We start from the raw sequence: 24,331 nt of genomic DNA, 5'->3' as shown, positions 1-24,331 counted from the left end.
TATGGCAAAAAAGTATCGTTTTAGATAGTATAAAGTTTGAAATAAGTTTGGGGTTAAGTGCAGTACTACCAGTGTATGTATATGACCTCAGCCATCGGGTTAATACGCAAAACTTACACAGTCATAGGTCTATAGCCACTGTCTTCTCATGAATGTGACGAACTGCCACCTGTGTTTATGACCTCAGCAATCGAGTGATTGTGCGAAGCTATCACATTGTGGTATGATAAAGAACTTTATTTATTTATCAAGGGAAAGTTTAGCCAACGAAGACTATCACCATAACGGTAAGTTCCCACCCATCACTTTTAGGAAGTTATAAACATGAAGTTGTTAGTTTCCATTTCAAAAGGCTTGTCTATTCATGCCTATGTTATTTTTTCAGAAACATATTAGCTGGTACCCTGTCCACACCAAACTCAGCCTTTCTAAAGAACGTGAATAGGACAAAACAGTAAGCAGATTTCTCCATATTATTTGTAAGTAGGATTATACTGTTCAAATTGCCCACCTATTTCTTGAAATACTCTACCTCAATTGTATTCATCGGAATTATCAAAAATGGAGTCTGTAATTCCATGTCAAATTAAGTTTCAAGTTTACTTTTTAAAACTCTATTTAACAACAAAAAATAAAGTGAAGTAGGCGTACTATATGTGACCTACCGCATCGTACGGTCACCCAATAGTCCCACCAATACTTGCTTATTCTTAGAAGAGATCATTTGGTCTATATCTTGGACCTACCAAAGAAGCTATGAAGTTACCATAAACGTTTAAAAATAGAAGCCATTTATTGGCATTTTTTTTGGAATTTGTGACCACGTAGCTATAACATTAAAATCCCTTTCATAAATACTTTATTGTTTTATTGGTGCACTCAACTTAGTCTTTTATTTCTTGGTTATATCATTAGAGCCTAATAATTGAAACAATATAAAGCATAACAATTAAACAATATTTGTATCAACATATAGTGTGAACTTTCAAAGAGAGAGAGAGAGAGAGAGAGAGAGAGAGAGAGAGAGAGAGAGGGAGAGAGAAACAGAGAAAGAGAAGAGCAAATCAACTTGTTATGGAATTAATACAATAAATTTTCGCCATGGTTGCTTTATGGTTCATATAATAGCTACGTTATATTCCTTACTTAATTAAGGCACTCTGAAGGATGGATGCAGTTTCCGGTCGAAAGGAACAAATGCCATCTGGATCGGCGCCTGACCGCACCTTCTTCCAGCCATGCGCGGAAGACGGCAAGAAAATCCTTCCCGAGGCATTTTGTCCCGTCTGCGAGGAGTTCCTGTGTTTTACATGTGCCCGAGTACACCGGAACCAGAAAATAACCAAAAGCCACGCCCTACAGGACAAGTCTAGTATGCCTTCCTCATTCCGCGAAGAGAGTGAAGATGAAAAGTTTAAAGAAACATGTCAGCGTCATGGAATAGAGTTCATAAAATATTACTGTCTTAATCATGAAGAACTTCTGTGTGGAGACTGCTTGGCTGAAAAAGCTCATCGCTCATGTAATATTGAACGAATTTCTCAATTGGCGGAACGTTACAAAGAGGGTGAAGAATACAACAACCTGAAAACAGGACTTGTCCAGACGGCAAATGACATTGGCAGACTGTCACCCGACATACAGGCGATCATGAAATCAGTTGACGAAGAATGCCTTACCAATATTAATGAGCTTCGCAAATTCAGGACTGAAATTAACCAGTACCTGGATAAGTGGGAAAACGAACTCTTGGCAGAAATTGACCAGAAGAAACGAACATCCAATACACTGCTTAATGAACTGAAATCAAAATGCACAAACATGAAATCATCCATTGAGAAACTAAAGTCGGAGCTACAAGAACAGGACGACAACACCAATCAGCTGTTCATAGTAGGGAAGCGAGCTATAAAAGAACTAGCAGGTCTCCAGGAAGCCCTTGAAGATGTGAGCAGGAGGAGTGAAGTTCCCCGATACAAGTTTCAATGGGACCAAGCAACTGAACAGTTAATAGCTTCTGATAATGCAATTGGAACGTTGGAGGAGGGCAAATCATCTTCGGCCTTAGGGCAGCACCAACGACCACAGCAGACGAACCAGGAACAACCACAACAGGAGACGACACAACAACACCAAAAACAAATAAAAGCCTTATCACAAACAGGTTTGCGTACAACCACTAATTTGACATTTCTTTAGTAATGCAGTTGATTAGTCTGTTTTTAAAAGCCTGTATACGTCACCCAAACTAACCAGACACGTTAACGTTACGTTAAAAAGTAATAAATTCGACAAATAATATTTCGCAAATATAATAGAGATAAAATAAACTTAAAGATTTTTTTTTTAATGATATATACTTATCATTTTGGTATTACAATACGGTATAAATATTTTACTTAATTTACAACCATCATATTTCCATGCGAATCAACTTCGGCGGTAGGGGAACTAGAACGACAACAGCAGAAGGAGCAGAAACCACGGCAACACGAGATGATGCAGCAACAACAAAAACACATACAAGGTGTATGACCAAAAGATTTGTGTACAACCATACACAAATTTGACATTGCCCTTTGTATTGCAGTCGATAAGTCTGTTTTGAAAAGCCTTTTTATGTCGCACAAGCTAACCATGCACGTTGACACTGCGTTAAAAGCTATGTTGTAAAGTACTAAAGGAAAGCAAAATAATTAAACACTACAAAATATATTATTGCACAAATAAACTTATGATCTCAATACACTTAAGGCATATATTTTGGAATGATATAAACATTATTATGTTGGTACTACAATACGATGTTTATACGTATTCCACTTCTACCAGTGCAATATGGCTGTATTCTACTCTGATGACGTCACATCACAAAAAATGCATTCGGAACTGCTCTGCCAATTGTTATCAAAAACAACCTCGGATGTATATGGACTTTTTACATACTCACACATTGGAATGTTCGCTGCAAATAGATCACGTAGTAGCCTAATTTAGCAGTAAAACTTTAATGACTCTTGTCAATCTTACTATGTTTGCAAAAAATAGACTTCACTGGCAATCAATTTAAATTTAGATCAATAAATACAACTCTCAAACACTACATTTAATTGGTATTATATAGAGGATATTTGTTTATTTCAGTGTAAAATCGTATTTTATTTCACGAGTGTCATAGAAAACATGTAGTTTTTTTATCACGAGTGAAAATGAATACGATCTTACACTGAAATAAACATTTTTTTCTGTTTTTTATGTTTATTTTCGTTTTATTAGTTTTTTTTATTTATTTCTGAATTACCCCCTTTTTTGAAAAGGGTGTTTTTTACGCCGATACCTGTGGGGCGCCCCTCATGCAAAATTATAAATGTCAACTTTTCTATTATCGGTTTGCTGAGAAAAAGTTATCTGCTATTCATTATTTAGTTTATTATTTGCTTGTTTTTTAGTTCAAAGCTTTTATTAACATTATTAAATGAAGTTTTATAAGTGCACATATCTTCTAAAATATAAGGAAAACACTTTTACATAACCAAATTACTACACCGCTATTTAAGAATGAAAATTTGGAAGGTCAGATGTGTTAGCAAAACAAATGCGGATACTCATTGGATTTTAAACATTCTTCTTAGTTTAAGACTGCATGTGTTTCATAGTAAATTAATATTCAGTCATCTTGCTGTCAGCGACCAGTCTGTTTCGCTTGAAAACAGGTTTGTTTTCCAGATAAAGATTGAATGTGGCTAGTTTGTTGACAAATTTTGAAGTGTGGGTGGGGTAAAAAAATCGGATTATCTGTAATTGTTGTGTGAATTTTCTGGGAAGCTCATTTTGCGCACTACAACGGCAAACAGTTCAAAATACATATGAACGATGATATAAAATTATATCTATGTTCGAACAGTTGTTTTTGTCTGTAATTTGTTTGGTATGAAAGCAAATGTTCGAACATTCAGCTTCAAAGGTCAAGAAAATATTTGAAAAACGGGATAACCGGAAATAAACGGTAGGTTGTTTATTTCCAAATATATATTTATTTAAATTTATAAAACATTTCTTAAATTGTTTAAACATTTTTTGCCAACATTTACTGGTTTACAAGTCCAGTGTTCTGTTTTGATCAAACCAAGTAACTACAAAGGAATTTAAAAGTAGTTCTGAAAATTGATATTTTCACTCCTTAATTTGCAGTGAAAATATCAAATTGATATTACACTGTTGTTATTTCACTGTTTAAACCCCAAATTTCATCGAAAAACATAAAAGAAAATTTAGAAAATACAAACTACTTCTACCGATGTATCAGCATACATCCGAGGGTGTTTTCGATAAAAAATGGCCGAGGAGCTCCGAATGAAAAAAAATTGACAATATTGAAATGACGTCGTTAAACAAAATGCTTAAAATAGAGACTCAAATAAAATCAAACATTTTTTTTTTACTACACCATTTTAGATAAAACAAAGGGAAGTCTATACCGCTTAAAGAGCCCCGCCTCCGTCTTATTACCGAAGTTTGATAGGGTTATTAGTTCCATTTAGTTTCGACAAACCTGTTTTCAAAATAATGTTTTGACAGTGCTCCGTTAGACGGCCATATTGTAAAACGGTTTTTCGAAGTGTTTTAAGAATCTCAACTCTCAATCAAACTCTAGTAAAATACCAAACTCGTGGCCCCGTAAGCGGCTTAGACTGCTCTATATATCATTTAAATGGTGAAGAAATAGTGAAGTAATCTTTGTTTAAAGACTTCATTGGAAGCAAAATATTGTCTTTCGACGCAGCCTTTATAGATATTGATTTCAATCGGCTTTCGCCACGTAAAATCAAAATCTGAAAAAAATCCGCTCCATTCTAATACAACATTCTAGACGAAAGCGCAGCACTAATATACTTAATATTTCATGATGCAAGGTTATTTGATTTGTATTACTTCGTATTTACCCTAATCCTTTTATACCAACAATGCAACAGCAATGATGATTCATATAATTGATATTGAAACCGTGATTATTAGTTTGATCAGTTTATAAGTGTTCTCAAAAAACACATATATAATTAAAATGCATACATATACAACTATATAGTCTACAGATTTCATTCCAAAACCGATTTTGCACTTTATAATCCCGAATTTAATGTTTGTAGACCATTGCGCAACTGTAAGAAGGTTTCGTTTAAATGAATAGTTGGATGCATCGTTAAGAAGAGGGCAACTCTTCTTACTGTAACCCAACATTTTAAATGTAATCGATCATTTTTTTAAAAGTAATTGAATGGTACCCTTGATAATATGTTATGTTTCCGACTGTCAAGTGTTCTTTAAGATCCTTTAGAATATATTGTATTCAATGAAAACTCATTATGCAAAAATGAATATCGCTTACTTTCATATATTATTTAAAAATAAATAGGCAACTATTTATTTTACGTCATTTTGTATTTTTTTACGGTGACATTTATAGGCAATCGACAATAGAATTTATTTTATAAAAAGATTATGATTATTAAGTTTAATATAATTATTTTTATTGTTATTATTTTAGCCCACTTCAAAGGCAGCGCAGACCTTAGCCTGACAAAGTTCATCAGACAGCCTGACATTTCAGTGAAAACATTAGGTGAAACCCGTAATTGCTACCTGACCAGTGTGGCCCATCTGACCGGGGACAGGCTCCTACTGGTAGATTGCGCTAATTACTCATTGAAGCTTGTAGACACCATGAATAACAAGCTCGTGTCTCAGGTGAAACTGCCAGTGTTGCCGTGGGACCTGTGTCTCCTGCCTGGGGACAGGGCAGCAGTCGCTCTGCCTGGGGTTGAGAAGATACAGTTCGTATCTACTCGGGGAATTATCACACTACAGGAAGTTGTTAAAGTAGATGGATACTGTCATGGAATAGAATTCTGTGAAAACAACTTGATAGTGTCCTTCTCCTCCCCAGGTAAGTTTGTGTTGATGGACATGAAGGGAAATGTGAAGAAGAGCGTGGACAAAGACAGCAATGGAAAACCTTTGTTTATGCATCCTGAGTATCTGACAATGACCATAGAGAGTCAGACTCCGGTCATATATAGCTCAGACTGGGGCATCAACACCATAACCAAGCTGAGCATCTCACTTGAGGTTCTCAAGAACTTCAAGCACCCGATACTGAGCTCACCATCTGGTCTGGCATCCGTGGGGGACAACCAGCTGCTCGTGTCTGGGAGGGACAGTAACAACATCTTAGTGCTGGACACGCTCACCTGCGAGATAACCCAACTGCTGGGGAAGGAAGAGGGAATAGAGAGTCCATTAAGTGTTGCTTACTGCCCACAGAAGAAGATGATGTTTGTCACCTGCAGTCGGTATGGCAGACCTGAATTGGAGAATTTCGTGAAAGTATTCAAAGTAACGTAACAATTGCATTAACTTGAACATCAATTGATGTCATGTAATATGTTGTATATGCCTTTATGAAAATGCATGTTTTCAAATGTTACTTATGTATAAATTATTGTATAATTAAATTTCTTTGTAGATAATTTGAATTAAGGTTGAACAGTTGAAATAATTGTTATACTGTCATTGCTCTGTCAATAAGTGCGGCTTATTGTTCACAGAAGAAGAAGATGTTTGTCACATGCAATCATCTTGACAGACCTGAATTGGAAAATAAAATCGTGTATGTCTGAAGTTTCATAACTAGTGCTTCTACTTTGATGACATTTTGAACATGTGGTGTATGCTTTAATGACTTTGTCACCAAGGTTGCACTATCACAGATCACAGATTTCACATGTTTCCTTGTATTCAAAGTCCATTTCATTTTGGCATAAATCCCTTCAATTCAGTCATATAAGATTGCTCACGATACAACAGATCTCGGTTTTTTGGTACACTGTCAAATTGTTCATATTATTCAAGGGTTATTGACGCCTATACAACATTTTATTTCGAACGTTAATGATAAAAACATATTTTTATGAACTTTTGTCAGCAGTCATATACTTTTAGACATGGACACAAAAATGTTTATTTCAGGACAAAACGTTGTCAAAACGATCAATATGTGGGAGTGCAGCTTTAATAGTTTGTTCTGTATAATTGGTTTATTATTTAATTTGCCCATTTTCGGAATCCATGTCAAATTGTCAAATTGTTAATTAATAAATAGTGTTTAGTCAAGTCTTCATTAACTATGCTAATTCTGCTATTTATTGGTGAAACACGCATGGCAATCGTGTGATATTTTATGCAATTGTATTGGATGACGGAAATATCCGTGGCTGTCGTGCTTTTCCGTATTTTTTGGTCTGCAATAAAAGCTGTGTACTGAAAATACTATTAGCGGAATTGTCAGTGACAAGGGATTAGTTGCCGCTAATTAGTGCTTATATGGCTTCATGGGGTCAAAAAGTAGTGACCGCGGTCGCGTTAGACAGTTGGCCGCTTGACGCACGTACTTTATATAGTATAAACGTACGGAGGTAATTTGGAGTGGCCCGATAAGACAGGTGGCAGATGACCGTTTAACCAGGTTTTACTGTACTGGGATTAACGTGTTTGAAACCCCTAGTAAATGTTTAAATGTTAAAACTGCAAAAGAAACATGTTTCGTAAGCGATGTGATACTGATACATCAGTAAACAAGATTCAATGCATTTTACACAACGATTTGCAAGTTTATGTCTTTGACAGTTTTCTTTTATCTTGGAAATATATCGTCTGGTGTGATGTCCCTTTAAAATAACTATAATATTATTTTTCTTTTAATGCCAACAATACATGTCTTACTAATAACAGTTGCTTGATCATGAATCATTCATATCATTCAATACCAATGCATGTATCATTTTATAACATACCTTTTTCTTTCTTTCCAGTGGAAATACAGCACGCTGCATTGAAAAATTCTAACCAGGCCACTGCGATTTTTTTCAAACCCATATAAAATAGTAACATGTGTTTAGAGCTTACATTTGCAGACTGATGTTTTTTCAAGGTCTTTGACATTTAACATTACTCTTGCAGACTGATGTTTATTTAAAAACTGAACTTGTTATTCAGTAAACATATTATATTTCCTAAGGAAATGGTTTCAAATGTATTTAATAACTGATTTGTTTTGTATTCAGGAAAATGCCCTAAATCATTAATTCTGTCATTTCCGACATTGAAAAACCAGGTAAAGTCGTGTAAAATCTAGATGCGGTTTCCTTGGTTTAAACTTTAGGTTTTGCGTTTAAACGTGGACTTATCAAAAGAAATATAATCTAAAATATATATTACGATACATTAAACAAATTTTGAGTTGAGTTATATGTACTCTTTACTGACGACTTATATGAGCTTTATGTTATAACTTTTGGCTACTGAGTTTGTTTCTGGAGTTTTTCATATAAATATTGTTCGGTGTAAAAACATGATAATGCAAGGACTTTTCTTGTTGCTCATGTCAAGTCGTGTTCATCAAAACATTTGAAATAGGCGTAGATTCTAGAGTATTTGAAGTTTAAATAAACATGAACATTAATACACGGTTAATTTCTTTTAAATTTTGTTTTTGAATCCAGTTCTAAGCAATCAGTTTATTTTTCAAAAAAATAATTATTATTTAAATGCACAAAGTCAAAGTCACCAGATATTCCACTTTATTTCCATGATCTTGTATGGATTCACAACCAAGTCAATTTAACACAGAAATACAGGGGCAACATTCATAAAACTTCTTAAGATATTTCTTCACTTAAGTCGGTTTCCTTTATTTTTCGTAGTCAAATCAAAAGAAAGGTAGATGCGTTTTTAGCATAAAAGTACGTAATTTTGATTAATTGGTTAAAAATCAAGCATATTATCAATATTTACTACATGTTCATCTTCCGTACATTTATAGTCGACGGTTTAAGGCCGCGGCGACCTGTTCTGTTGTAATTATTTTTGTATTTTTATTTTTCAGTATTACGGTTTCAACCATCTTTCACTTTAATTCTCTGTTGATTTCCCTCTCTTTGGCCAATTTAAGAACACTGGGTTGAACCAATCCCAGTCTAGTCTATCTGGGTGGCGTAGGATTCTCCTGTTGGCGGTTTTATCCACCCAGATATGATCTTTTGGAAAAACTACATGTATATATATAATAGTTTAGAACACTTTTATGGCATTTTGAATAAATGCCCTTTTTTCATTCAATCAACGTGTTTGTTTTTCCCTTCGTCCATACTAGTTCGCCTTAGACTGGTTTTTCGTTCTACCTAACCATGGTCAATATATAAATATTCAAGTAAGGAAATTGACTAAAGTTAGGAAAATGATTTGAGTTAGGAAAATGATTTAAGTTATAAAATATCGCCTCAGTAGCAAATAATGCAAACCAATATTACGGATATAAATCTCATTACATGTATTATGTTTGTCAAAAGGAATCATGACAGATTACAAAATAATACGGTTACCAAATTTTTAATAGCGTTACTAACTGTTTTTGCCACAAATGATAATTTGTATTACATTTTATATCTGATAACAAAATAGCAAGTTTTTGAGCTCGTAATAATGTTCTATCATGCAGCAAGCCTTTTGCTCATATTTCATACAAATTATGTTTTTCGATGTATGACACTTTAAAAATTTGAATGAGTCATTTTAAAGTGTTAATACTAATTGAATATTATTCTTATATACATTAATCAAATATCAAATATCACCAATAACATTTTTTATAATATTACAGCTATGTTACTGTTTAATAAAAAGAACTGGCCAAAACTACTCGAAAAATATTTAACCTGGTAAGCTTAAGTATCTTATTTCATTAAACCAACTAACTAAACTTAAACGTGAGTTAATAAAATATCAAAAACATTGTGATCATCATAAAGATAATATCTTTGTCTTAATCCTGATAAAGACGACTGTAAGATATTTGAGAAACTTGGGCCTGCAGATCTGTTTTTTTTAATAAAGATACAAGACATAACATATGACCATGCCAAACAGATTAAGGTCAAGCTCCATTTTCAAAACCTACCAACATGTAGGAAAAACAAAGTGGCAAAGAAAAAAAGATCTCATATCTTTACAACAAATGACCACGGTAGTAGATTTCACCAATGAAAGTCATCACGTACATTACATTTGCAGGTTAATACATTTAACCAAGTTTACCACTCCCAGTGTAAACTATATTTTTGACCTGATATAATATTTCACCAATGAAAGTCACCTTATACATATGCAGCTTTGTACATTTAAACAAGTAAATCTCCAAGCAGGGTTCCTAAAAACCGACAATTATCCGGCCTTGACCGATTTGACTTTGACGGACCAATTTCAGCAACAGAAAATGGCTAAAATGTTGGTCCGTAAATTGAAATTTGATACCGGTGTACTGATTGTTTATTCAGCCCGGACTGATATGGATTTCAAACGTTTGGAAGACCTGAGGCTTCCAGAGAATCATCATTATTGTTCTGCTAATTATCAATCTCTAGCATAATTGTTTGCTTAATTTGGATTTCGATAATTGTTGCTCAACTCATTCTGGACGTAAATGACCTTCCCATTTAATGAGGCTAAACATTGAATCAATTTGGTCTGACTTAAACCAAAAAACAAGTTGCACATATGGTCATAATAATTTGCACTACATCATTCAAATATGGCTTGACCCGAATCCAAAAAAGTTGCATATATATATAAAAACAGAAAGGTTTTACAAATATAATACAGAAGGAATACATTTGAGTGTCCCTTAGTTATAATGGTTTATCTTCAAGATGTTATTATTTTATCACAGAATTGGACATTTAAATAAACCCTTCAAATGATTCGTCACTAAATAGGAACTCTTTCACGCGCGAGGTCAAATTATAATATTTTATCGAATAATCATTACTTTAATCGGCAATAAATAGGGGACCATGAGTTTCATCATCTGATCTTATTGATCACGCAGCCCGGTATCAACATAACCCGGGTACCGGGTACCGGATTTTAGCACCAACCATGATGACCTACATTATTTCTTATCAAGGAAGTTACTACTTTCGTTTTTGAAGACGCCTAAAATTCGTTGACTCACCTTCTCTCTATCCAAAATGCAACTATTTAAGTTATGCAGCCACACTTGAAAGTATTGAGTTGTGTTCTTAAGGTATTCAAGTTACTATCGGAAAGGACTTTCTTTCAACAGTCAACAAAAGTAAGTACAAATTAGTATTTAAAAACGAACACACTGTGTCGGATGAATTACCGAAAACCACGTAAAACCCCGTAAATGCAGTAAAATATAAGAGTAAAGTTTATACAATAGAGTATTCGAGGTGGTTTGTGCGCCGGAGTTTGATACTGCATTGTGTTTTCGTGGCTTGTATGGAATGGTTGAGGCTGGTTGGAAATGGGTGGGGAAGTTGGAGGAGGGTGAAGCTAAAACCCGGAAACCCCTTTAAGTTTCAACAATTACGACATACAACCAACGAAAACACAATGCAATATAAAACCTCGGCGTACAAACAACCTTGAATACTCTATTGTATATACTTATGAAAATTTACGGGGTTTCCGGGTTTTCCGTGGTATTCGGAAATTCCACCAACCGCGAATACACATGCTATTCAATGTTTTATTTTACTATAATTCGTAAAAGCACGTTTATGGCATTAAAACTTTCATTCAAAGCTTTTGTTATGTTCTCCCTTCAGCCATACACGTTCGTCCCGGTCTGTGACTTAGTACCTTGACCTTGGATAATACATAAATGTGTATATGCGCCAAACATGCTATAAATGTTTTTAGTGTTTAGAGCTCTCTAACCAAACATTTGGCTACCTTCAGTTATTAATGATGCATTCTTGTGAGTTGTTTGCACATTTTCTCCACTGGATTTCAACCATGGTCATTTGTAGAAATTAATTTTGGGGGTGGTGGTTGACGACAAAAATCACCATTAAATCCTGGGTAGGGTAGCACCTGGCGCATGACCACTTAATTTGTCAAATGTTTCTTTTTTATTTCAATATAGGACAAGAAAGTAATAAGATATGCATAAAAAGCACTTATGCGGCTTTGAACATTATAAAACTTTCTGTGGGGAGTATCCCCACCTCCCCTGTCAGCAATTTAATTCAAATAAATGTTGGTTATGAGGGAGGCACGCATGATAAAATGTTACATCCTTGTTACGACCCATCGAACGTCAACTCCTTTATCGGCTCTTGTAAATTGTTAAGAAGTTGGTAAACCTAGTGTATATTTGACAATCAAATTATTATTTTAGACTCAAGATGGATGCAGTCTCAGGGAAAAAGGCACCCGAGTTAACAGGATCGGTTTCTGACCACACCTACTGCCAGCCATGTGCGAACGATGGCAAGAACATCCCACCTGATGCCTTCTGTACCGTCTGCAAGGAGTTCCTGTGTTCCAACTGTGCCCGAGTACATAGGAACATGAAGTTTACCAAAAGCCACGCCATCCAGAACAAGAGTACCATGCCTTCTTCATTCCTACCAGAGCGTGAGAACAAGCATTTTACGGAAACATGTCAACGCCATGCCGAAGAGTTCATAAAATACTATTGTCCCAATCACGAGGACCTTCTGTGTGGGGAATGTTTGGCTGACAGGACCCACCGATCATGTAACATTGAAAGGATTTCTCAGCTTGCAAAACGATATAAGGAGGGTGCAGAATATAACAGTCTGAAGGCAGGAATGGTCCAGATGGTCAATGACATTGGCACACTTTCAAACGACATACATACGGGCATGAAATCAGTTAACGACGAAAACATAACAAATATCAATGAGCTTCGAAAGTTTAGGAATGAAATTAACCAATACCTTGATAAGAGGGAAAAAGAGTTACTGAATGAAATTGAGCAGAAAAAACGGAAATCACAAAGCCTGTTAAAAGAGCTGGACTCAATTTGCCAAGACATAAAAGCTGCCACTGAGAAACTCAAGGCCGAGCTTAAAGCCCAGGAGGTCAACAACAACCAGCTGTTCATATCTGGAACAAAAGCAGTCAAGGAGTTAGTCGGTCTACAATCAGCCCTAAAGGACACCAGAGAGAAAACTAGAGTGCCATACATCAAGTTCAGCAGAGACCCCACCACAGAACAGCTGCTGTCTTCAAGCACAGCAATTGGCATAGTGGACCAGGTGGCGTCAGATTTGGCAGACCAGCAGAAACAAGCCCAGGAGCAAGGTAAGCAACACAAAGCAGTTATATCACAATTAGATTTCACGTTTGAAGTAAATGTTATATTTAACGCCATGTTACTAAATTGCCATCCATTTCCAAGTTATTTGAGATATTTATAAGCACCTCTTTAATTTCCATTTTGCAACAGAAGTTATTCCACAATCGGAAAGCGTGTGTGCTTGAAAGTGTGTGTGCGTACGTGTCTGCGTGTGAGTGTGTGTGTCTAAGTGCGTGCGTGCTTGCGCGCGCGCGCGCTCGTGCGTGCGTGCGTGCGTGCGTGCGTGCGTGCTTGTATGTATGTGTGTGTGTTTGTGTGTGTATACATTTGTGCATGCATGTGTGAGTGCATGTGGATGTGTTTTGTGCCTGTGAGTGTTCCGTGTGTTCTATTCAATAATAAATTGATAAGCTGCAGTGTTTAGTACACAGCGTATGTCTTGGTATGAATTCAAAATGGGTTAAACATAACATCGAATCACTTTATCGCACTTTTTCAGACTATTTTTAAGATGATATCAACATTTATTAATGGTACAGCGTTGCCATCATATATGGCGGCATCTGTCAGAGATGATTTCATATATATATATGTATATATCAATTATTAAAAGGTCTCTGTATTATATTATTACTAGCATAGGCGGCAGTTTCAGTAAGATATTGTTAAATATATTAATTATGTTATTATAAACATATCGGCGCTTTTTGATATTTGTTTGTATCCCATTCTTGTCATAAATGCATTTTTTTATTTATTAATGCCTTAAAACCTCACTGTACACCCCCTATGGTTATATCAGCGCTTTTAGATATTTGTTTGTATCCCATTATTGTCATAAATGCATTTATTATATATTAATGCTTTAAAACCTCACTGTACACCCCCTATGGTTAAATCGTATACTTCTAATGTTGATACCGCCCCCTATGGTTACACTGTTTACTCCTCTGACAGTTACTGCCCCCCCCCCCCCAATGATGAAACTGTATTCTCCTCAGACTGATACAGCGCCATAGGACTTCAAAGTCTATTTCTGTAGCTGATACTGCCCCCTGTGGTTACACTGTATACTTCTTTCGCTGACACTGTCCCCTATGGTTTACGGGTACACAGTATACCTTTATCACTGATGGGTACTTCCCCCTATGGTTAAACTGTTCGTGTCTCTGAATGATATTTCCCCTATGGTTACAACATATACTTCTCTGACTGATACTGCCCCTATGGTTACATTATACTACTTATCTCCTTTGGTTAAACTGTATACTTCTCTGGCTGACTCGCCCCCTCTAGTTACACCGTATTCATCTCCGACTGATACCTTCTCATGTGGTTACAACGTTTACTTCTCTGACTGATGCTGACCCCTGTGACTACAAGTATACTTCTCTGACTGACACTATAACCTGTGGTTACACCATATTTTTCTCTGACTGATACTGCCCCGTTTGGATGCATTATACCACTTCTCTGACTGATACTATATCCAGTGCTTTCACCGCATACTTCTCGGGCTGACACTGCTCCCTTTAGTAGCACCGTATAAATCTCTCACTGATACTGCTCCCTATGGTTACTTTATATACTTCTCTGACTTAAACTATCTTTTGTGGTTACACCGTATTCTTCTCTGTCTTATACTATCACCTGTGGTTACACCTATATAGATACTCCTCTGACTGATACTGTCTCCAGTGATTACACCGTAATCTTATACCTATTTGACTGAATGTATCTCCTGTTGTTACACCGTATACTTCTCTGATTTATACTGTCCATTGTGATTACACGTATACATCTCTGACTGATCAGCACCCTATGGTTACACTATTTCCTTCTCTGACCAATTCTGTCACCTATGGTTACACCTTGTACTATCTCCTGTGGTAACACCGTGAAATTCTTTGACTGATACAATCTCCTTAGTTTACACGGTATTCTTCTCCGACTGATACTATCTCTTGTGGATACACCGTATACTTCCCTGACTGATACTATCTCCTGTGGTTACACGGTATACTTCTATGACTGATACTTTCCCCAGTGGTAACACTGTATAGTTCCCTGACAGATACTATCCCCTGTGGTTTTACGGTAATCTTCTCTGACTGATACTGTGGCTATACTGTGTACTTTTCTGACTGATACCTTCGCCTATGTTTGCACCTTATCCTTTTCTGACTTAAATGGTCTTCTAAGGCTATATTAAACACTTCCCTGACTAACACTGTCCTCTATGTTTACAATATATTCTTCTCTGACTGCTAATGCCCCTATGGTTACCAGGCATACTTTTCTGACTGACACTGTCCACTATGGTTACAGGATATTCTTCTCTGGCTGATACTGCCCCTATGGTTACAAGGTAGTCTTCTCTGACTGATACTGCCCCCTATTGTTACTAAGCATACTTCTCTGGCTTATACTGCGTACTTTAGTTTCAAAATATTTTTCCCAGCTTGATGCTTTCTGCTACTCTAACACCATTTACCTCTCTGACTTTAACTGTCCCGTATGGTTACACTGAATACTTCTCTGACTGATACTTTCCCCTGTGGTTACACCGGATACGTTTCTCTCTGATTCTGTCCCCTATGGTTACTCCGTATACTTCTCTGTGTGATTCTATCCCATGTGATCACACTGTTTTTTTTGCTGGTTGATATTGCCCCATTTGGTTTCACCATATATTTCTCTGAATGATACTGCCTCCTGTTTTTACACTGGATATTTCCCTGACTGAAAGTTCATGATATCAGTAAGCAATACATTCTTTATACATAATATCATCATGATCATTTAAATGGTTAAACCTGAGATCAGTACGTGTGATGCTATAGTCATGCCTTTTGCAACAGTATGTAAATTTCCATAACCTTTTTCTGTCTTTTATAACTATACGAAAACATAACAACTCAACAAATACTAATAATTGCACATGAATTGCGAATTGATGCACACCCCATCAAGTAAGTTATATTGGCGTATTATCCATGTAAAAGCATATTCAATATTTGTTAACCAGCTTAACATTCAATAAACTGTTATATTGAATAGTTCATTAGAAAATCTTAATTTCATAAAACTTACACAAAAAAAGTGAATTAATGAATTGCAAACGATACTAAAAAGGTTTTAAAAACAGAATGCATCGAGCCGGGATCACCGGTAAGACCGGACCCACTACACCATAGAGACAGGTTATTGAAGAAGGTTTTATGAAATATATAAACAATTAAATACAATTTGTAATTTGGGGAGAGTTCTTACGCAAAAGTGTTTACATGCACCGCATTTGTGTAAGAGAGAAACTTCATCTAGAATTTATGCACCAGTCAATTGTAAATTGTAACCACGCCCCCCCCCCCCCGGTCCGGGGGTATACCGGGGATAGCCGGGCCGTTTTTTTCTTTCAAGGTGGCCCCGCAGTGCTGGGTGACTGCGGTGGTTTTGTCTTCACACCATATTTAGCGGAAAATTGGCCTTATCAAGGGTCCCTTGGGTGCGGGGGCATTTGGCGGGGGTTTTACCTGCAGATTGTCCCCGCAGGGCGGAGACTTTGCCCGGGCTTGGCTGGACCGAAAGTCAAAGTCCCCGCTATTTCCCGGACCTGGGGGGGGGGCGTGGTTACAAATGAATGGTGCATTTACGGAAACAAAAATTGACATTTAATCGACATTTACCACAACAAAAAATACGTAGTTAGGAGCATTAGCGACATCGATTTTGGACAACCACTATCGATAGTCGCCGACATACCATTGTCAGCGACGATTAATCGATTGTACTCGATTATCGTTTCATCACTACACCGTATACTTCTCTGACTGATACTGCCACATATGGTTCAATCGTATACTTTCGTGTGTGCGTGTATGTGTGTGTGTGTGTGTGTGTGTGTATGGGTATGTTCGATGTGATCATGAGTGTGTATGTTTGTATGAATGTATTTCATGTGTCTTTGAGTTTATGTTTGAGTGAGTGCACGTGTGCGTACGTGCATAAGTGTCTTTTGTGCCTGTGAGTGCGTGCACGAGTGTGAGTTTGTGCATTTCTTGTGTTGGTGTGTGTGTGTGCCCTAAAATTAACTTTAAGAAATTGTTACCATTTTGTACTCAGAAATAAATCTGTGTGTATGTATTGATTTGAGCTTTATGTGAATATAGGAAATGAGAACAAAATGGCATCATTTTCAAATCAGCCTTACTATTATTACAAAGCATGGACTTGATATTTACAAGAATTTAAGTTTAAATGATAATTCAAAATTTCGTCTCAGGGGATTCAATTGTGTGTTTTCTTCATAATCAAATTAATCATCTACTGTGTTTCGTTGCTAGCACAGGTCTTGGTATAAATACAAAATGCGTTCGTTTCAAACAGAAAATGAAATATTTTACATTATCACATTTTTTAAGATGGTACAAACATTAGTTAGAATTACATCGTGGCCATCATAGGCGGCAGAATCGGTCTGTGATTGTTAATATATAAAATACTATTTACATTATAAGAATGTCTCTGTATTCCATCGTTGATGGGGCGGAAATAAGTAGGAAAGGGCGTGAAACCGTAAACAAACGGTTTTGTTTTGTTTTATTGGGTGTTTCAAAAAATTAAAAACCAAAAAAAATTACCATATATTTTACGGCAAAATAATAACCGTAATAGTCTTCTGATTTCATTCAAAAACGGTGTTAAATACAGATTCATGTTCAAAATAGAGGCTAAATCGGAATATGCTTTTAAGTATGATTTTTTTATATCAATTGAGCAACAGCATTTTTATCACCAAAACTAAGATATAAGTTTCAGACACAACGCGCGGCATTTGTAGTTTATTATATTAATAATGTACATACAATTTACTTAGTTCAGATTTGAAATCAATCCAAGAATATTTTTTATGAAGCTTCAAATATATCTTTGTGTATATGCCCATGCTATATTTTTTATATTGTTTCATACATGCACAATCCATCAAGGTCATGAACACATCTAAGGATACCTGCATTTACTAAGAACATATCTTAGTCTGCTAAATGTTAAATACAAGTGAAGCGGACAAAAATAAATACAATTACAAGTTGTTGTTCATTAAAAGTTTTATTTCGATATTACAGCCTTAAACCAGAGCCGTGCAGACCTAAGCCAGTCCCAGTTTAGCAAGCTGCCTGGCATTCCAGTGAAGACGGCAGCAGACACCACAAACTGCTTCCTGACCGTTGTGGCCTTTCTGTCCGGAGACAGGCTTCTACTGGCTGACTACAACAATTGGTCAGTAAAGCTTTCGGACACACTACCAACAAGATGGTGTCCCAGGTGAAACTTCCAGGTCAGCCGTGGGATATGTGTCTCCTGCCCGGGGACAGGGCAGCCGTCACTCTACTTTGGATGAAGAAGATACAGTTCGTATCTACTCAGGGAAATGTCACACTACAGGATGTCGTTAAAGTAGATGGACTATGTAGTGGAATAGATTTCTGTGATGACAACCTGATAGTGTCCTTTATCTACCCAAGTAAGATTGTGTTGATGGACATGAAGGGAAATGTGAAGACGAGTGTTGACAAAGACAGCAGTGGAAAACCTGTGTTTGTGTATCCTGAGTATCTGACAGTGACCAGAGAAAGCCAAACTCCCGTCATATATGTCACAGACAGGTACACCAACACCATAACCAAGCTGAGCATCTCACTAGAAGTGCTCCAGACACGCACACCGGCAGGATAACCCAACTGCTTGGAAAGGATGAAGGAATAGAGTGGCCGTACAGTGTGGCTTACTGTCCACAAAAGAAAATGGTGTTTGTAATATGCTGCAATGGCAGCATACCTAAATTGGACAACTTCGTGAAAGTCTTCATAGTTGTGTAACATTTGAAATTATTCATTTTAAAATATTGTATAATTATGTTTTTGTGAAAATTCAAACGTTTTCAAATATTAAAAATGTACTTTAATAATACAATAATGGTAATTCTGTTATATTTGATATGCCAAAAAGTGTGGCTTACTGTTCACAGAAAAATATGGTGTTTGTCACTTGCAGTCATCGCAATAGACCTTAATTTGAAAATTTCGTGAAAATATTCATCTTAGTACAGGTTATTATCAAGTCGTCATCTAAATGTAAATGTAATCTATATATCCTGTGTGAACTTATTGTAGCAATGCAATGTATCGCACAATACTGACAAATATGTTCATAAATTCTGAATATATTCTAATCAAATCTACGTTGAAAGGTTTGACTGAAAATTTGACGTTTGAATTATGTTGGCTTCTAATAGTTTTCAAAAGTGACAGGTCGTTTAATATTCTGTTATAAGAAATGAGTATTTGTATTTGTATTTTAAGTTGAAGTGTAAGTAGCTGGTTGTGTTTGAAATATACCCACAAAATGGCTTCTTTCCGCATGAGAACGAATTAAGACATTATTTTACAGTTGCCAAATTTGATTTTAAGCAAAAAATGAATTCACGAGCGAACGGTCTACGGCCCTCAAAATGATAATAGATAATCGACCGGGGCCGCAATACTGATAATAGCTAAGTCATGCAAAACCCTTAAGTGATTATATTGAAATTTCACGTACCTATCCTCATACATTGATTGATTAATTTATAAACATTGAAGTGTGATTGTTTTCACAAATATGATACTATTATTTATACAGACATTTACTAATGTGCCATTTGTTTCCTTATTATAATGATTAATCAAAGTATACTAGATGCCAAACGACTGTGTAAATTATGTTATGTAATAAACGATTTAAAGGAACTCGCTCATATTTATGGACCCAAAATAGTTTCCAAGTAATTCATTTGAAATGACTTTTATCATCACTAGTTTACTTTTTGATACCGAAATTGCAGCAAACAAATATAATTAAAATAAAAATAAAAATTGGTCTAAGACCCACGCTGGTAGAGCCAAAAAATATATATATAACCGATATATAAACTATTCGACCACTGGGACTCATACTTTGAATTATACGCAAATCTCTGGATATTCTAACCTTTCTTATATACATTGAAAGTATCACGTGATAATATCATTCAACCAATCACTACAGTCTTTTGCTGATTTTAGCATATATTAACATTTGTCAAAGGGGTGCAGCTGTCTTAGTTTTAAACTTCTGATGAGTTGACATAATCATATTCGTATTTAAAATAAAATCCGGAAAAGTGCATTCAACCATGAACGAGTCCCATTAAAATAAAAATTGGTTGTGCGGCCTGCGTATTAAAACGGGCGTTTGTCCGGCATCGTAGGCATTACATACGTCCATTTTAGCTAAACTTGAATACGCAAATTAAATGATGGTCATAATTCACAATAGTTTATCCTAAAACAGCACAACAATTGTTGATCATTTTTTTGAACATTAAAGAATAACAATACGCTTTTTAACACAAGTATGTAGTAGCATATAGCTGCCGTAAGATAACCAGATAGCGTTCGCGAATTACCGGCTATCTAGTTAATATTCGCGATACTTTTTCGATAAGATACATATCTAAAAACAGGCTTGAAAGCGCTCAAAACTGCCACCAATGGTATCAACTGCAGACCTGGATTAAGGGTACACTTAGACACACAAAACATGATTCAAATGTGTTAAGGTACATAAAGACAAGCTCAAAATCTGCAAACGTTGGGCAAAGATGACAAGGTACAGAATGAGGCCGACCGTGAGCATCCATGAAGATGGAGGTGGACAGTAGTCATAACCCCAGGTCAGCCTCCCCGGGAGTGTTTGTTGGCTACACTGTAAATCCAAGAAACCCAGGGGTTGTCCGTTCCAATCGGTAGGCAGGAAGGGTTATTGAATGTTGTGCCCTCATCATCCTTAAAACAGTAACCGCAACTGAGGTCCACCATACAGTCATTAAACGTTCTATAATAAACAATCATAAATAACTATCAGTTTGGCAATATAATACCCGCCAAATGGAATTGAATTGCATGTTCGGCTTTTTCATGCTATTAAATACGGACAACGCTCACCACAATTACCCATCACCTAGACGGTTCGCGGTGCTGAAATCCCGCCAATAGTTATAGTGTTGAAGCATACTCGCCCTGGTTTGTAAATCAGTGAAAGTGTCTTGTGCACACATTGATCCAATAAAGTTCATTTTAACACACAACTTTTAATGAAAAGTGCTTTGCTCTAGGTTCAACGTAGGTGGTATGTAACCTGAATTATACCATACGGTGTGGGTTTCTAATATATATGACGTTAGCAGGCTTAGCAGCTGCTCTCAAATCAATTGGCATCAGTGTTCATGTTGTTTATATGAACAAATTGCATTACTAGTTTTTAGTATGTAATTAAGGTACGCATTGTCGCTGAACCGGAAAAGGCACCAACAGACAGCAGAAGGTTTAGCTCAGAACTTCGTTTAAAGAATTATCATTTGTAAAAATAGCATAATAATCTATGCTCGAACGTATCAGTCTTCTGAATTGATATAAAGTTGAAATCGGATTACCTACTTAACCTAACTTAAGAGAAAATTGAATAAAAGTTGTATGCATTTGTTTGTCCAGGGTTATCCTGTCACCAGTAAATATCGTCATTGGTAAATTCAAATATGTGAATATAATTATGAAGGAATATTTATAGGATTTCCAAATGCTACTCGGTGGATATTATACAATAAAAGATGCACTTTTACTCCAAAATAAAATGTACCACAATTAATACAATTGTTTTAATTTATTGAAAAGGATTAATAAATATGTAAAATCGTGGTTCTTATGAAGAACACTGTGTTTAATTTGAAAGAAAGGTGCAGAAAACACGGAATTTCTACTTAATGCGAATATAGTTGTCATTGTAATTCTTTTAGCACTTACCAGTCATTTGATGTTTGTGCGTTTTCAGCTATTAAATACACAGTTATAATATTGTTATCAGTTATTAATATTTTCCATAAATGCATTATTTCGTAAGTACTAAACAGATATTTGTTTTCGTTCAAGGCAAGATCCATTCCTGTATTTGCCACCTTCCGATTGTTGAGATGTCTATATATAGATGCCCTATAGCAAAAGTATGTGGACAGCATGTAAAACGACATATTTCAGATTAGAAAACAACGTTTAAACTAGAAAGGCAATGTTGATTTTTTCAAAACATCGCGCAACAAACATTGAATGTGGTCTTTACTACATATATAAACGTATATGCAAAACTTCGCATTACCTTAAAAACTTTATCTTGAGATTGTATTACAGATATATAAATTATCTTTCTTCAAGTGGCAAAATAATGTTTTATCAAAAATTGTTTATGTTATTTAAAAGTATTTGGAAGAAGATATATATTTGTAAGCGAAACATTAAAATGAGTAAGACTTGTCTAAAAAAGATCTCAAGATTCATGATATAAGTGTATTGACAATATTAATGAACAATTAACCCGGTTACCAAGTTACGATGTAGTGCAACCCCAGATATATGTACTGCATGATCAGTGTTTACAGAATAAACATGACGTCTACGACATAACACAAGGGGTTTGACATTACCTTTTTTATATTGGAAAGAACTGTCAAGCTTGAATAATATAAGTATTCTATTACAACTCATTTTGGTGTATGCCTAAATTCTGTTCGAATACATATATTGCAAACTAAGATTACTCAGTTGAAGCTGCAAAATGATAATTGTTATTTGCCAAATACTTCTGTTTGCAAGTGAACTTAATATTTCAAGGTTCTGAAGCACTGAACATCGAATCAAGTCTAGTAGCATGTGGCACTTCCTACTCAAGAGTTTGGTCATTACAACATTAAACATTTATACATTCGCACTTTACTTTGGTTTTACTTCTACCAGTATTTACAGTTATCAGACAACTTCAGATAATATGCAGAGAATATGCAAACACAGATTTTGTCCTTTTCTGTTTTAGCATAATTCAAGTAGCAAACAGAATCAAATATTTTTGTCTAGATTTTACCTTAGTCAATAAATCATTTTTATCAGTATAAGAAAACATCTAAAACATATAAAATCTACTAAACATACATGTGTGTGTGTGTGTGTGTGTGTGTGTGTGCGTGTGTGCGTGCATGCGTGCGTGCGTACGTGTGTGTGTGTGTGTGTGTGCTTGTGTGTGCGTGTGCGTGTGTGTGGAATCAATTATAAACCATGTTATATTATTAAATTGCGTATAAAGAGGATGTTAATCATTACAAAAACATTACACCTCATGAACGATAAATTCCCTTCAACCAAACAGAAAATTGGTAGCTTTTACCAAAGGATTAGTCCATTTATGTCTTCATTCTGTTTTAAAAAGGAAGTTTCGTTTGTCAGTAGCATTCAATTACGCATCGAACTAAATCTGTTGAAAACAAAGTGCATAGGATATAAAACATTTTATTTGTGAGTATATTGTACATTTAGTATCTAGTCTATGTATCGTGTTAATGATTGCTTTTGTTCTTGAAAATGAATTGATCAAATTGAGACTTCATTTTAACATTCATTTTGAAATTTCTATGAACAGTGACTTTTAAGAACATTTTTGTGCTATACGAAATGAATGTCTCTGCTCAAGGAGACGAAGTCACCTTTGACACATTTTGATAATATTCTCATACAATTCAATCAAGAAAATGGTTTTGGCATATGAAGCGGTATTTTTGATATTATTGTATTTTGGTTTAAAGCTATTCCGTGAGGACTGTGCTGAAAAAGGAGTGGGGAGGGAGCATCCGGTTTGCAAGCCTCTAAAACTGCACAAGGTAGCCTTCTAAGTCAAAATTGAATTTGAAATTTAAAAGGTACACTATAATGCATCATTTAGAGGATTCCTCCCCCTTCGAAATTTAACAATATAATTTTGTAGGACGAGCATAACGTTGCGCCCAAACTCGCACTCCCTTTATTTTCAACTCCTGTGATTGGTGATATTGCTGCTTACTTATGAACGTTATCAAAATGCATTTGTTTGTTTGGTCACACTTTCGCACAGTTATTGATTTAGAGTTTTGGTAATTGTTTCAACAGGTGCAAATAAGACTTTTAATATCACATGAAATTCGAACCACAGATCCCCGAAAATATTCAAAGGAAAGTAAAATTGTAAATGAACATTTAGGTAAATCCTAGG

General features: G+C 35.6%; 2 protein-coding genes across 2 annotated transcripts; both read left to right on the top strand.

Moving 5' to 3' along the window:
- The first annotated feature begins 1,167 nt into the window (after positions 1-1,167).
- LOC128216348 (uncharacterized) lies at positions 1,168-6,402 on the top strand. Its single transcript, XM_052922906.1, has 2 exons — positions 1,168-2,164; positions 5,546-6,402. The coding sequence occupies exons 1-2, from the start codon at positions 1,168-1,170 to the stop codon at positions 6,400-6,402; spliced, it is 1,854 nt and encodes a 617-aa protein (XP_052778866.1).
- Positions 6,403-11,038: 4,636 nt separating this feature from the next.
- On the top strand, positions 11,039-18,532 carry LOC128217406 (E3 ubiquitin-protein ligase TRIM33-like). Its single transcript, XM_052924547.1, has 3 exons — positions 11,039-11,185; positions 12,260-13,191; positions 18,313-18,532. Exons 2-3 carry the CDS (start codon positions 12,267-12,269, stop codon positions 18,513-18,515), a joined length of 1,128 nt encoding a protein of 375 aa, XP_052780507.1. The 5' UTR covers positions 11,039-11,185; positions 12,260-12,266; the 3' UTR covers positions 18,516-18,532.
- The last annotated feature ends 5,799 nt before the right edge of the window (positions 18,533-24,331 follow it).

Source organism: Mya arenaria, chromosome 14 (assembly GCF_026914265.1).
Source record: "Mya arenaria isolate MELC-2E11 chromosome 14, ASM2691426v1".
Classification (NCBI taxonomy): Eukaryota; Metazoa; Mollusca; class Bivalvia; order Myida; family Myidae; genus Mya; species Mya arenaria.
Note: the sequence above shows the minus strand (reverse complement) of the source record. Positions and strands in the feature narration are given on the sequence as shown.

Excerpts from the sequence above, each read along its gene's own strand:
- LOC128216348 (XM_052922906.1), top strand. The coding sequence starts at position 1,168 with ATGGATGCAGTTTCCGGTCGAAAGGAACAAATGCCATCTGGATCGGCG. Across the intron at positions 2,165-5,545 it reads AAAAGCCTTATCACAAACAG|CCCACTTCAAAGGCAGCGCA; the intron begins GTTTGCGTACAA and ends TTATTATTTTAG.
- LOC128217406 (XM_052924547.1), top strand. The coding sequence starts at position 12,267 with ATGGATGCAGTCTCAGGGAAAAAGGCACCCGAGTTAACAGGATCGGTT. Across the intron at positions 13,192-18,312 it reads GAAACAAGCCCAGGAGCAAG|CCTTAAACCAGAGCCGTGCA; the intron begins GTAAGCAACACA and ends TCGATATTACAG.